At 68.3% G+C, this 11571-nt stretch overlaps 2 protein-coding genes across 5 annotated transcripts; both read left to right on the top strand.

Annotated features, from left to right (window-relative positions):
- Window positions 1-611: 611 nt before the first annotated feature.
- On the top strand, window positions 612-4010 carry NAPRT (nicotinate phosphoribosyltransferase). Of its 4 annotated transcripts, XM_079722351.1 has the most exons (13): window positions 612-851; window positions 934-1061; window positions 1173-1255; window positions 1548-1678; window positions 1783-1898; window positions 2157-2353; window positions 2430-2570; window positions 2878-2962; window positions 3076-3156; window positions 3253-3355; window positions 3443-3597; window positions 3700-3807; window positions 3894-4010. In XM_079722351.1, exons 1-13 carry the CDS (start codon window positions 626-628, stop codon window positions 3954-3956), a joined length of 1617 nt encoding a protein of 538 aa, XP_079578477.1. In that variant the 5' UTR covers window positions 612-625; the 3' UTR covers window positions 3957-4010. The 4 variants fall into 4 exon arrangements, with proteins under 4 accessions (XP_079578477.1, XP_079578474.1, XP_079578475.1 ...); XM_079722348.1 differs by lacking the exons at window positions 1783-1898; window positions 2157-2353; window positions 2878-2962 and adding an exon at window positions 1921-2069; XM_079722349.1 differs by lacking the exons at window positions 2157-2353; window positions 2878-2962.
- Window positions 4011-5833: 1823 nt separating this feature from the next.
- Window positions 5834-11370, top strand: MROH6 (maestro heat like repeat family member 6; the record flags this gene model as incomplete). The annotated part of the gene is given in 15 exon segments (XM_079722329.1): window positions 5834-6085; window positions 6244-6396; window positions 6566-6720; window positions 7298-7415; window positions 7602-7786; window positions 7881-8018; window positions 8133-8247; window positions 8357-8500; window positions 8572-8745; window positions 8918-9085; window positions 9337-9456; window positions 9711-9813; window positions 9925-9990; window positions 10124-10314; window positions 10317-11370. Coding segments are annotated over 15 exon segments (2130 nt in total). The 3' UTR covers window positions 10365-11370.
- Window positions 11371-11571: the final 201 nt, after the last annotated feature.

Raw genomic sequence — 11571 nt, 5'->3', positions numbered from 1 at the left:
CTAGTGGTTCTTCCCCTAGACCCAGCGTGGCTGGTGAGAGAGTGGGTTGTGGTTACTCTGGTCAGAGCTGGTGGCCTCCAAGGGCCCTCAGGAGTCATGTGGGGCTTACTGTGCAGGACCCGAGAGCCTTCGGTGCCAGCTGGTGGTGAATGAGCGGCCCCCTCGTGTCGGCACCACCCTGCTACCCGGACAGCGTGGCGTGGGCCTTGCCTTGGTGCGGTGCCGGCTGCGAGCTGCCCTGCCCAGGCCTTGGGTGGCTTCTGGGCGGGCGAGGATGGAGTCCAGCTGGACGTGGAGTTCGAATTGCCCTCTTCCACCCTCTCCGCACGCTGCCCGGACTTGGCTGCGCGGCCGGGGGCAGGACAGACCACGCTCCAAGGGGCATGGGGGAGCTGGGCTGACCAGCGAGAGCGCAAGTCCCCACCTCGAGCCACGGTCCGGCTGCTGGGACCGCTCAGAGCGCGTCCGGAGGCCAGCGGCCTTCCCTGACGGTTCTGGTTGCCAGGAAAGGCAGTGAGTGGCTCCACGGTGTCCCAACCCCCTAGCGGGGCGGGCCCTGGCCAGCGCGGCGTCACGCGGGCGGGGCGGCCAGAGTCCGGGGCGCCAGGGCCGCGGCCAGAGTACGATGGCGGCGGAGCAGGACCCCGAGGGGCGCGCGGCGGCGCGGCCGCTGCTCACCGACCTGTACCAGGCCACCATGGCGCTGGGCTACTGGCGCGCCGGCCGGGCGCAGGAGGCGGCCGAGTTCGAGCTCTTCTTCCGCCGCTGCCCGTTCGGCGGAGCCTTCGCCTTGGCCGCGGGGCTGCGCGACTGCGTGCGTTTCGTGCGCGCCTTCCGCCTGAGGGACGCAGGTAGCCCCCCCCCGCCCCGGGCAGCCCCCGGGTCCGGCCGCCCTGGCGAGCCCTCGCCCACCACGGCCTCTGTCGCCCCCAGACGTGCAGTTCCTGGCCTCGGTGCTGCCCCCAGACACAGACCCCGCGTTCTTCCAGCATCTTCGTGCCCTCGACTGCTCTGGGGTGACGGTGCGGGCCCTGCCCGAGGGCTCCCTCGCCTTCCCCGGCGTGAGTGCGGGGGAAGCGGGGCGCGGCGGAAGCGGGGCGCGGGGGCATTGGGGCACGGGGTGTGGGCCAGAGCAGGGCCGGGTGGCGCCGAGCCGACAGCCCTCCCCGCAGGTGCCGCTGCTGCAGGTGTCCGGGCCGCTCCTGGTGGTGCAGCTGCTGGAGACGCCGCTCCTCTGCCTGGTCAGCTACGCCAGGTGGGGCCCGGGGCGCCAGGTGGGGCCCGGGGCGCCAGGTGGGGCCCGGGGCGCCAGGTGGGGCCTGGGGCGGGACACCCGCCTCCCGCCCGAGGCCGGAAGCCTGGGCTCTCCGGGAAGGAGCACTGACTTCCGGGCCCGGACCCGTGGGGCGTGGCCCCTGGGGGCGGAGCGCTGGGCCGGGGTTATGGCAGGGGCCTTCGGGTCCCGCTGCTCGGGTTCTCGGGAGAGGCCGCGCTCTGGGTGGCTTCCCGGCCCTCACTGCGGGTCCCCTGACCCCTTGCTCCCGCAGCCTCATTGCCACGAACGCCGCGCGGCTTCGCCTGATCGCAGGGCCGGAGAAGCGGCTGCTGGAGCTGGGGCTTCGGCGGGCTCAGGGCCCCGACGGGGGTCTTACCGCCTCTACCTACAGCTACCTGGGCGGTGAGGGCCAAGAGACGGAGGCCTGGTTTGGGGGAGGAGGAGGCCAGCCCTGAGACCCCCTTCAGTGCCTAAGTTCCCCAATTTTGCCTGATGCCCTGACCCAGGCTTCGATGGCAGCAGCAACATGCTCGCAGGGCAGCTGCGGGGCGTGCCGGTGGCCGGGACCCTGGCGCACTCCTTCATCACTTCCTTTTCAGGCACCGAGGTGCCCCCTGACCCGGTCAGTACCCCTGTCCCCCCAGCTGGACTCCAGAGGGCAGACCCCCAAGCCGAGCCCTTCCCGGGGAGCAGGAGAAGCCAGTCCCTGCTCTGCGCACAGGCAGATACCACGCCTGGCCCACCCAAGCCACCCCGGGCAGGTGGTCTCAGTGCGGCACTGCGAAGCTGGCAGGCAGGTGGCTCAGACTCTCTGCTGGGGTTGAACCAGTGCCCACCCTGCGCTCTGGGTCCTCCACCCTTCACCAACCCTTCTCCATAGATGTTGGCTCCAGCGGCTGGTCAGGGCCCCAGGGTGGACCTGGCCGCCTGCGTGGAGACGTGGCTGGAGCGTGTGTGTGGCCACCTGGGGCTGGGGGTGCAGGAGCCACACCGGGGTGAGCGGGCGGCCTTTGTGGCCTATGCCCTGGCCTTTCCCCGGGCCTTCCAGGGCCTGCTGGACACCTACAGTGTGCGGAGGTGAGGCCCGGGCATCCCCCAGGGTGGGCTTGGCAGAGCAGCAGCAGACCCCCTACCCCCATGTCCCCACCTGCAGGAGTGGTCTCCCCAACTTCCTGGCTGTAGCCCTGGCACTGGGGGAGCTGGGCTACCAGGCAGTGGGAGTGAGACTGGACAGTGGCGACCTGCTCCAGCAGGCTCAGGAGACCCGGGGCGTCTTCCGAACGGCGGCGGCCCAGTGAGTCCCCCGGGGAGGGGCTTTGCCTTCTGAGAGACCCCCTCCGGTTCAGGGATATTGGGATGGGACAGCGGGAGGGAGGGACCGTGCCTCTCCCACCGTGAGGCTCTCTGATGTGCTGCTACCTCAGTAGAGGTACTGCAGCCTTGGCAAGGAAGCTGGGGTGGGCTCACTCAGGGGCCCATAGGCACAAAGGCCAGAGCCAGTGTGGCTGAGGGCAGATTATCAGGTGGCGGGGAGACGGCATGACTGGGTGGGGAGGGGGCCGGGTGAGTCAGGAGCGTCTGAGGGCCGCCCCCCGTCACAGGTTCCGGGTGCCCTGGCTGGAGTCCATCCCCATTGCTGTCAGCAACAACATCGATGAGGAGGAGCTGGCCAGGCTGGCCCAGGAGGTGGGCGGGGCAGGGGCGGCCCAGAGGGCAGCTCGGTGGGCGGGGCAGGGGCGGCTGGGGGCCCTGGGCCTGCAGGTGCTGGCTGAGCTCAGTGCCCCGCCCCCCACCTCCAGGGCAGTGAGGTGAATGTCATCGGCATCGGTACTAGCGTGGTCACCTGCCCTCGCCAGCCTTCCCTGGGCTGTGTCTACAAGGTAGAGACAGGGGCCGGGGCCCAGTGGGGTTGGGCTGGGGATGGACCATGGGTCCAGGGAGAAGGGTCCAGCTAGCTCAGCACCCTGTCCCTGTAGCTGGTGTCCGTGGGAGGCCAGCCGCGAATGAAGCTGACCGAGGACCCCGAGAAGCAGACATTGCCTGGAAGCAAGGCTGCCTTCCGGCTCCTGGGCTCCGATGGTGAGGCCCCTCCCACCCTCCGCAGTTCAGCTCAAGGCCCCAGGCCCCGTGCATGCCTGGCGCCCTCACATGCGCGCACACACACAGGGGCTCTGCTGTTAGACGTGCTGCAGTTAGCAGAGGAGCCACCTCCCCGGGCTGGCCAGGAGCTCAGAGTCTGGCCTCGAGGGACCCAGGAGTCCTGTACCGTGAGGCCGGCGCACGTGGAGCCGCTGCTGCGACTCTGGGTCCAGCGGGGACAGGTGACCGCCCCTAGCCACCCGCCCCCTTAGCCTGCACCTTCAACTCAAATCAAGCTCGGACACCCGACCTCGAGCCAGCCCCTTCCCCCCTCTTCCCCCCAGCTGTGTGAGCCCCTCCCATCTCTGGCCGAATCTAGAGCCTTTGCCCAGCAGTCCCTGAGCCGTCTGAGTCCTGCCCACAGGCGGCTTGAGCAGCCGGCAGTGTACCAGGTGGGTGTAGGGCCCACATCATCAACCCGCCCTGTGCCCTCTCTCCCCGCGCGGCCACCCATCGTCCCCCCCTCTCCTCCCTGCAGGTGGCGCTGTCTGAGAAGCTCCGGGCCCTGGTGGATAGACCGAGTGCCAGAGGCGCCCTCTGAGAATCCCCTGCTGGGAGCTGCCTGAAATTAACACTGAGTCACTCACTATCCCCACAGCTTGTCATGTGTCATTTCTTCGCCCAGCCTGCCACTCACTGGACCCCCAGGGCTTCCCAGGGTGAGCTGGAGTCAGGAATCAACATAAGGGTTCATCCTCCCAGGGAAGACCCCGGCCCGGCCAGGGCAGGTAGGCAGCCCCGTGCTGAGGCCTGAGGTCGGCTAAGGCCGGGGGTGGGGGTCGGTATCTGAGGCCTGGAGAGCTGGACTGTAGGAACAGATCCGGGGCAGGACAGGGCAGGGCTGTGGGGAAAGGGAGGGGGCTTTGGTGCCCAACTAGGAGCTGGGGGGTTACTGGAAGACCTCTCCATGCTAGAGGCTCGAGGCGGGCTGGGGATAAAGTGCCAGATGGAGGGGCTCCGGGATTCCCCCAGGGCGGGGCAGGCTCGGTGGGACACCTCAAACTTCCCCCGCCAAGGCGAGGCCTGGGTGTCCCCTGCCACTGTTGCTGCCAGCTCTGCGGGACCCTGTACCCCTGGGCTCCACCCATCTGGCTCCCTGTCGGCCCTGGCATCTGTCACGGCATGGACTAGGCCTGGGCCTTGGGGACCCAGCTACTGCCCCTGCAGTCCTGGGAAAGGAGAGGAGGGCTGGGGGCCTGCCTGCACTAGAGCTGGTGAAGGTGAGGGAGCAGGGACTGGCTCAGCTCTGGGCACCTGGCCAGGGTCCTGGGCTGGCCCTGCCTCTGCGTGGGCAGGCTCGTCAGGTCTCCACCGGCTTTGGCTCCGGAGGAGCCACACAGGAGAGAGGTTTGAGGCTCTGCAGGACAGAGGGTGGGGCCTGGGCCTCTCCCGCCTGGGTGGGGGACACAAGCAGGCGAGGGCGTGGGGGAATGCTGACTGTCCAGGGTGCTTCCCGGAGCACTTCTGCCTGCCCAGGTATTTGGCCAGACCAGCTCTTCTGGCTCCCCTGGCCCAGGCTGGGCAGTGGCCGCTGCGCTGCTGGGTGAGGGTGACAGTGGGGATTTGGGGCAGAGGCCCGGTCAGGCCAGCCTTGGGGAGCAGGAGGCTTGGAGAGAGATACAGACGCCGCCTGCCGCCACACACACACGACAGAACACGCACCAGGCCCCAGGTACCCACAGGTCACCACTTCTGAGCTTTGCACTTCCTCAGTGCCAGGACCCAGACACTCCCCCCGCCCCCACCGTGATCCATCCAGTGATGTCAGTCACCTGCAAGGGCACCTGGGAGGCACAGGGCAGCTCCTCTTGCTTCCGGCTCCACCCCAGGGCTGCTCGGAATCATCCCCATGCCCGGGATGCCCGGCCGGGTCAGGATGCAGAGAGAAGAGCCCAGCCCCGGGCCGCAAGCGCAGCCTGGACCCGACTGCTTCTTTAGGGCTGAATCAGGCGAGGCCTCAGCTCAGGGCTGGGCCCAGACTTCTAAAACCTGCTGGGGCCTCCTCAGAGCTGTCTACACCTGCCCAGGGTTCCCTGCCCAGACGGGTCGGAAGTCAGGGTCAGGGACCCTTCCCCGCCTCCCCTTGCAGATCCACTGTCTCCCAGGGGCCTTGCTTGTCCCTTTCCCAGGGCCTGGTGGGCACAGCCTAGGCTGGCCACTCACCAACAACAGTGGGCGGGAAGACCCTTCAAAAGCCCCCGCGGGCACCACACCTGGGGACACCCCTGTATGGCTCCCCGACCTCCCCCCCCCCACAGAGCATGCACACGCACACGTACCCACACGCTGCCACGCCTGTCCCTGGGCCCGCCTGCCTGGGGCCTGCTTCTAGGTCAGGCTTGGGCACGGCTTCTGGGAGGACCAGTGCCAGGCACTGCAGGCTGGGCCCGGCTGAGCAGCTCAGTGTGTGCGGCGGCCATGGCGGGGGGCGCGTGGGGCTGGGCCCGGGGGGCCCCCGTGGGAGCCCTAACCCTGACGGCTCTGGCTGAAGGGATCCGGGCCAGCCAGGGGCAGCCCCCGGGACCCCCCTCCACCGGCCCTCAGCCCGAACCCGAGCTTGAACGCGGGGTAGAGCCTGGGCGGGCAGCCGCCATTCCCCCAGCTGGCAGTGAGCCCTTCTCCCAGCCTCCTGCCCAGGAGCCAGCCCCCGAGGGACCCGGTCATCGTCTGGTGAGCAGGAGGGATGCCTGGCGGGTAAAGGGGGACGGAGCTGGGAAACAACAGACAGGCACGGGGGCTTCGTCGAGAGCTGGGACGGGGGGGGGGGGGGAGGAGGAGAGTGGGAGAGGCAAGGGGGTCTCATAGGCTCCCCCCGCCCCCACTCCCAGACGCCCCAGAGTTCCTTGGAAGAGGGGGCCCTCGCAGACCTGGTGTCGTCCACGGCTGCCTGTCTGGACGAGGCTGGCTTTGCGGGAACGCAGGCAACAGCACTCACCCTGTCCTCAGCCCTGGAGGCCCGGGGGGAGCGGCTGGAGGACCAGGTTAGCCCCCGTCCCCGTCCTGCCCTCGGAGTCTCCCGCCTGGTCCCCTTCAGGGTGGGGGGCTGGAGGGATCAGCCCCCTTCGGGCCGCAGCTGCTTGGTCGGGGCACCGAGGGTAACGTGCAGGGGTCACGGAGACTGGACCACTGACGTCTGCCCCTCCATGCCAGGTGCATGGCCTTGTGCGAGGGTTGCTGGCACAGGTGCCCAGCCTGGCGGAGTGGAGGCCCCAGCGGGCGGCCCTGCGGGTGCTGAGCACACTGGCCCTGGAGCACTCTCGGGACGTGGTGTGTGCACTGCTGCCGTGCTCACTGCCCCCGGACCGGTAACCCGCCGCGCCCCGCCAGACGCCGCATCCCCCATGGCCCCGACGCAGCTTCCTTCCCCTTTCCGGCTTGTGGTGGAGACTGGCCCAGGGTGGGGTGGGTCACGGCGGGGCAGGGCCTTCCCTGTCTTCCGCTCCTGCCTCTCATCCACTGAGGGTCCTCAGTGCTGGGTTCCCGGCTTGGGGCCTGCCTTCTCTCTCCAGGTCTCTCCTGGAGCCCAGCCTGGCGGGGTGTGCTTCTGAGCAAGCCAGGTGGCTGCTGCACCCCAACGCCCCTGGTTCTTTGGTTAGTCTGCCCCAGGAGAAGTTATCTGTGGCTTTATTCTCTATGGTGATTGTTCATAATGCCAGGTTTGTTTCACCGCTACTGGCCGAACAGGGTTCTGAGTGGTCCCTGCCGGGCAGCTGATCTTGCAGACTTGGCTCCGTTGCGGTCTGCACAGATGCCACTTATTTTGTTTCTCTGGGATTGATTACCTGCCCCGCCTCCTGCTGGAGTCCTAGCGGTCGCCTCCCCGACCTGGAGACTCCCCTCATCCCAGCGCCAGGCCCTGGCTCACATGCCCTGTGCCCCCAGGGCGGCAGCCGAGCTTTGGCGCAGCCTGAGCCAGAACCAGCGCGTGAATGGGCAGGTGCTGGTGCAGCTGCTGTGGGTGCTAAAGGGCTCGGCCAGATCCAAGCTGGAGGCACTGGCGATAGGTGGCATTGCCAGGAGACTCCCCTGGCCCTGGCCCAAGGGAACAGGAGAGTCTGGCCTCAGGGGGTTGGGGGCAGCAGGCTCTCACCCGGGTCACACCCCTCCATAACGTCTCTCAAGCATAGAGGCTTTGTCCTCGCCCTGTCTGCGGTGTCTGAGCCTGAATGAGCCCCTTGTTCCACAGGCCACTCGCGCCCTTGGGGAGATGCTAGCTGTGTCCGGCTGCGTGGGTGCCACACGGGGCTTCTACCCGCACCTTCTCCTTGTGCTGGTCACACAGCTACATGAGCTGGCCCGGGACCCATGCCCCCCTGACATCCCCAAGGTTTGGGCCCCATCCCACCAAGGGCTAGTGTACAGCCACGCCAGGTGAGGGGTGCACACCGGGGGGAGTGGGGGCTGGGCCAGTGCCCTCCTGGCCCTCACTGCCCATTCGTCTGGTGCCCCCCCACCCCTCCTCCAGCTGCACAGTGGAGGCCTTGAAGGCCCTGCTCACTGGGGATGGCTGCCGCATGGTGGTCACGTGCATGGAGCAGGCTGGAGGCTGGAGGACACTGGTGGGAGCCCACACCCACCTGGAGGGTGTCCTGCTGCTGGCCAGGTGCAGGGCAGGGGTGTGGGATAAGAGGCAGGGGCATGGGGGTTGTCGGGTGGAGGCTTTGTGAGGGCCGAGGCCGGAAGCAGAGGGAGAGCTCCCATTTCCGCCCCGTCACAGTGCCATGGTGGCACACGCCGACCACCACCTGCGAGGCCTGTTCGCGGACTTGCTGCCCCAGCTGCGCAGCACGGAAGACGCACAGCGCCTCACGGCTATGGCCTTCTTCACCGGAGTGAGCCCGCTTCCAGGATGGGTGGTGAGGGGTGACCATGGCCTTGGACCCTAAGCGGCCGAGCCGGCACGGGAACGCGGGCGTGCTGACCCTGTGTCCCCCCGCCCAGTTGTTGCAGAGCCGGCCCACCAGACGGCTTCTGCGGGAGGAGGTCATCCTGGAGCGGCTCTGCGCTTGGCAGGGCGACCCCGAGCCCACCGTGCGCTGGCTGGGCCTGCTGGGCCTCGACCACCTGGCGCTGAACCGCGGGAAGGTGAGGGGCAGGACTGGGCGGGGTCTGGGCGGGGTCTGGGCGGGGTCGCCCACGAGTCCCCGTCCCTGCAGGTGCGTCACGTGAGCACGCTGCTGCCCGCGCTCCTGGGCGCGCTGGGCGAGGGTGACGCGCGGCTCGTGGGCGCCGCACTGGGGGCGCTGCGGAGGGTCCTGATGCGGCAGCGGGCGCCGGTGCGGCTCCTGGGCACGGAGCTGGGACCGCTCCTCCCACCGCTTCTGGACGACGTGAGCCCGCCCCTCCGGCCCCGCCCCGCCCGCCGTCCCCACCCCCTCCCCAGGCTCTCCCAGGGTTCCCCAACTAGGCCCCGCTCCTGGCCCCCAGATCACGCCCCCAGACGGCAGCCCTCCGGACACCCTCTCCCTGCTGGCTCCGTCCTGACCGCGCCCTCCTGTGCAGGCCCGGGACTCGGTCCGCGCCTCGGCGGTCGGGCTCCTCGGGACGCTGGTGCGGCGCGGCCGGGGCGGGCTCCGGGTGGGGCTCCGCGGCCCCCTGCGGAAGCTGGTGCTGCAGAGTCTCGTGCCGCTGCTGTTGGGACTGTACGACCCCAGCCGGGACACCAATGAGGTCAGCCCCCCCAAGACTGTCCCATGGCTGTCTCCATCCGGCCCCACCCATCCCCACGACAGCTGCCTCTCCAAAGATTACAGGTCGGGGACCTCCCCCAGGACCTCAGGTGCAGGTGACATGCGCAGCCAGGTTCCTGGTCTTTCCTGGGCCGCCTGCTCCTCCACCCCTCATCCTGGCCACCTCCCCCCTCCCAGGCCATTTCTTGCCACTTTCTGGACTCCTAACCTTGCTCCCTTCCCCTGTTCCAGAGCTCAGAGTGGACCCTGGCGCTCTGTGACCAGGCCCTGCGCTGGGGCCTACTGGAGGAGATGGTCACCGTGGCCCACTGCGACAGCCCTGAGGCCCTAAGCCGCATCTGCCACCGCCTGGTCAGTTGGGGGAGGACAGTGACAATGATGGGGTATGGTCAGCTGCCCACTTGGTCTAATATACACCAGGGCCACTCCCCCCAGACTGAGTCTTCCCACCCTTCCAGCCAAGCTGGTGGCAGGTCTAAAGCCTCAGGTCCTGATGCCGTGTCCTGGGGGGTCCCCAGGGCCCTCAGCCCCTGGACTCACCTCTGCGGCCTCCCTTCCATGCAGAATTGGCCCTCCTGTCCTGCCACGAGCCCTTCTGTCCCCAGGTTCAGTGGTACCCAAGTCACGTGCCCCACTTCCTGAGCCAGACCCAGGGCTACCTGCGGAGCCCACAGGACTCCCTGCGCTGGGCAGCTGTTGTGCTCATGGGTAAGGCAGTCCTGGTGTCACACTGTCCCTTGCACCTAGGGCTCTGGGAGCCGGGCCAGCCCCTCCCTGCTGTGGGCATGGGGCCAGCACTCAGGGTTTGCTTTGGTCCAGGCTTCCTGGTCCATCACTCAAGCCCCAGCCGCATCAACCAGGACCTGCTAAACAAGCTGTTCCAGGGTGAGGACCCGACTCACTGGGGCATGGGGTTCCGGAAAGGTGGTGGGCGCTAGGGCGGAGTGGATGGGAATGGATGGATGGAGGGCTGGGACCCTGGGGCCCTCCCGCCCCATGACCTGCCCTGTCCCCACAGACCTGGGGCAGCTGCAGAGTGACCCTGAGCCCACTGTGGTGGCAGCGGCACAAGTGTCCACCCAGCAGGTGGTGCTGCTGGCTCAGGCGCAGCACCCTCCCTGCCGTGGGCGCCTCCTGTGCCTTCCCTGCCTGGGCCGGCGCCACGCCCACCCTGGCCGGCCCCCACCAGTCTACAGAGACTGCCCGTTCAGCACCACCGGAGCCCCGCTGGCCCCTGGGGCTGCTCGGGACCAGGCTGAGCCCGACTGGCCCACCCTCCGGGTGGGAACCAGGGTGCTGAGTCTGGCACCCCCCCGCTCTGTGGCCAGTCTTGGCAGCGGCAGATCTGCAGAAGAGGCCCCCCCTTGAGGGGCACCCTGGGCTCGGTGCTGGCACCAATGCCTGCCCCCCGGAGCCACGCAAGGCCTGCTGCACACAAAGACCCCTCTCCGGGAGCTCACCCCCCAGACAGCCCTGCGACCTAGAGGGGGCACGCGCCTTCTGACGGAGCATCATTTCACCCTCAGCCTCTTGCCTTGTACACCCCTGGGTCCACCTGTCCCCCCTCAGCCCCCTGCCTGGATGACACCTGACCTCCCGGGCCAAGGCCTGGTGGGGGACACTGTGAAGCTGGCACAGCCCTGGGAGCCGGTGCCGTGATAGGCTGCCCTCTGCCTGGGCCCTCCCGGCCACCCCAGCAGCCCATCACCCCTCGTCACATGCTCCACTCCTCGCTGGCCATGTCCTGGCCTGAGGTTCTGAGGTTTCTGGCCAAGAAGCACTGATCTGACCTCCTGTCCACAGCCGCTGCCCCACAGCCTGGCCCCATTCCTGCCCCCCCCACCACTTACCGTGTCAGACCCCACCTGGGCCTTCTCCGGAAGCTGTCCCCGACCTCCCCACTGGACACCACAGGCCTGAGATGACACCTGCGGGCTCAGGTGTGGGCTGCCAGCATTCGCACCCCACCAGGCTGAGCTGTCGTGCTGGCACCCCAGCACCCTGCTCAGGGCTGAATGGAGGCGTGACTGGACGTGTGGGGAAGAGGCCCCTCAGGACGGCGCCGACACCGTGACCCAATCCATCCAGACCCTGGACGGGCGGCTTCCTCCACCTGGAGTGCCCGCCTTGAGGTGTTCTCTTGCCCTTTCAGGGCCCCCCAAAGCTGCCTCCTCAGAGGAGGCCTCAACTCACACAGCCTCTTGGAGGCTGGGGTCCTGCCCGTCCCTGTGGAAAGCGTTTAAAATAAACACACAGATCCTAGGGGTTCAGCGTCTGGGTCTGGGCCAAGGCTGGGTTCTGATGCGCTGGGCCTGGTCCGAGATCGGACTCGGGCTAACATTACAAGGAAGACAGCATGTAGCCAGGAGTTTGGGTCAGCTCCGGGGTGGGCGGGAGATCAGGCAGGTTTCACCCTGAGCTGAGAAGCTGTGCTTTGGGCCTACGCGTGCCGAACCAATGGGGTCG

The sequence above is a fragment of the Hyperoodon ampullatus genome (assembly GCF_949752795.1).
Source record: "Hyperoodon ampullatus genome assembly, chromosome: 17".
In the NCBI taxonomy this organism is placed as follows: Eukaryota; Metazoa; Chordata; class Mammalia; order Artiodactyla; family Ziphiidae; genus Hyperoodon; species Hyperoodon ampullatus.
This window is presented reverse-complemented; position numbering and strand designations above follow the sequence as displayed.

Coding starts and splice junctions, on each gene's coding strand:
- NAPRT (XM_079722351.1), top strand. CDS start 626: ATGGCGGCGGAGCAGGACCCCGAGGGGCGCGCGGCGGCGCGGCCGCTG. Junction 1,256..1,547: donor TGCCTGGTCAGCTACGCCAG/GTGGGGCCCGGG, acceptor TTGCTCCCGCAG/CCTCATTGCCACGAACGCCG. Junction 3,157..3,252: donor CCCTGGGCTGTGTCTACAAG/GTAGAGACAGGG, acceptor CTGTCCCTGTAG/CTGGTGTCCGTGGGAGGCCA.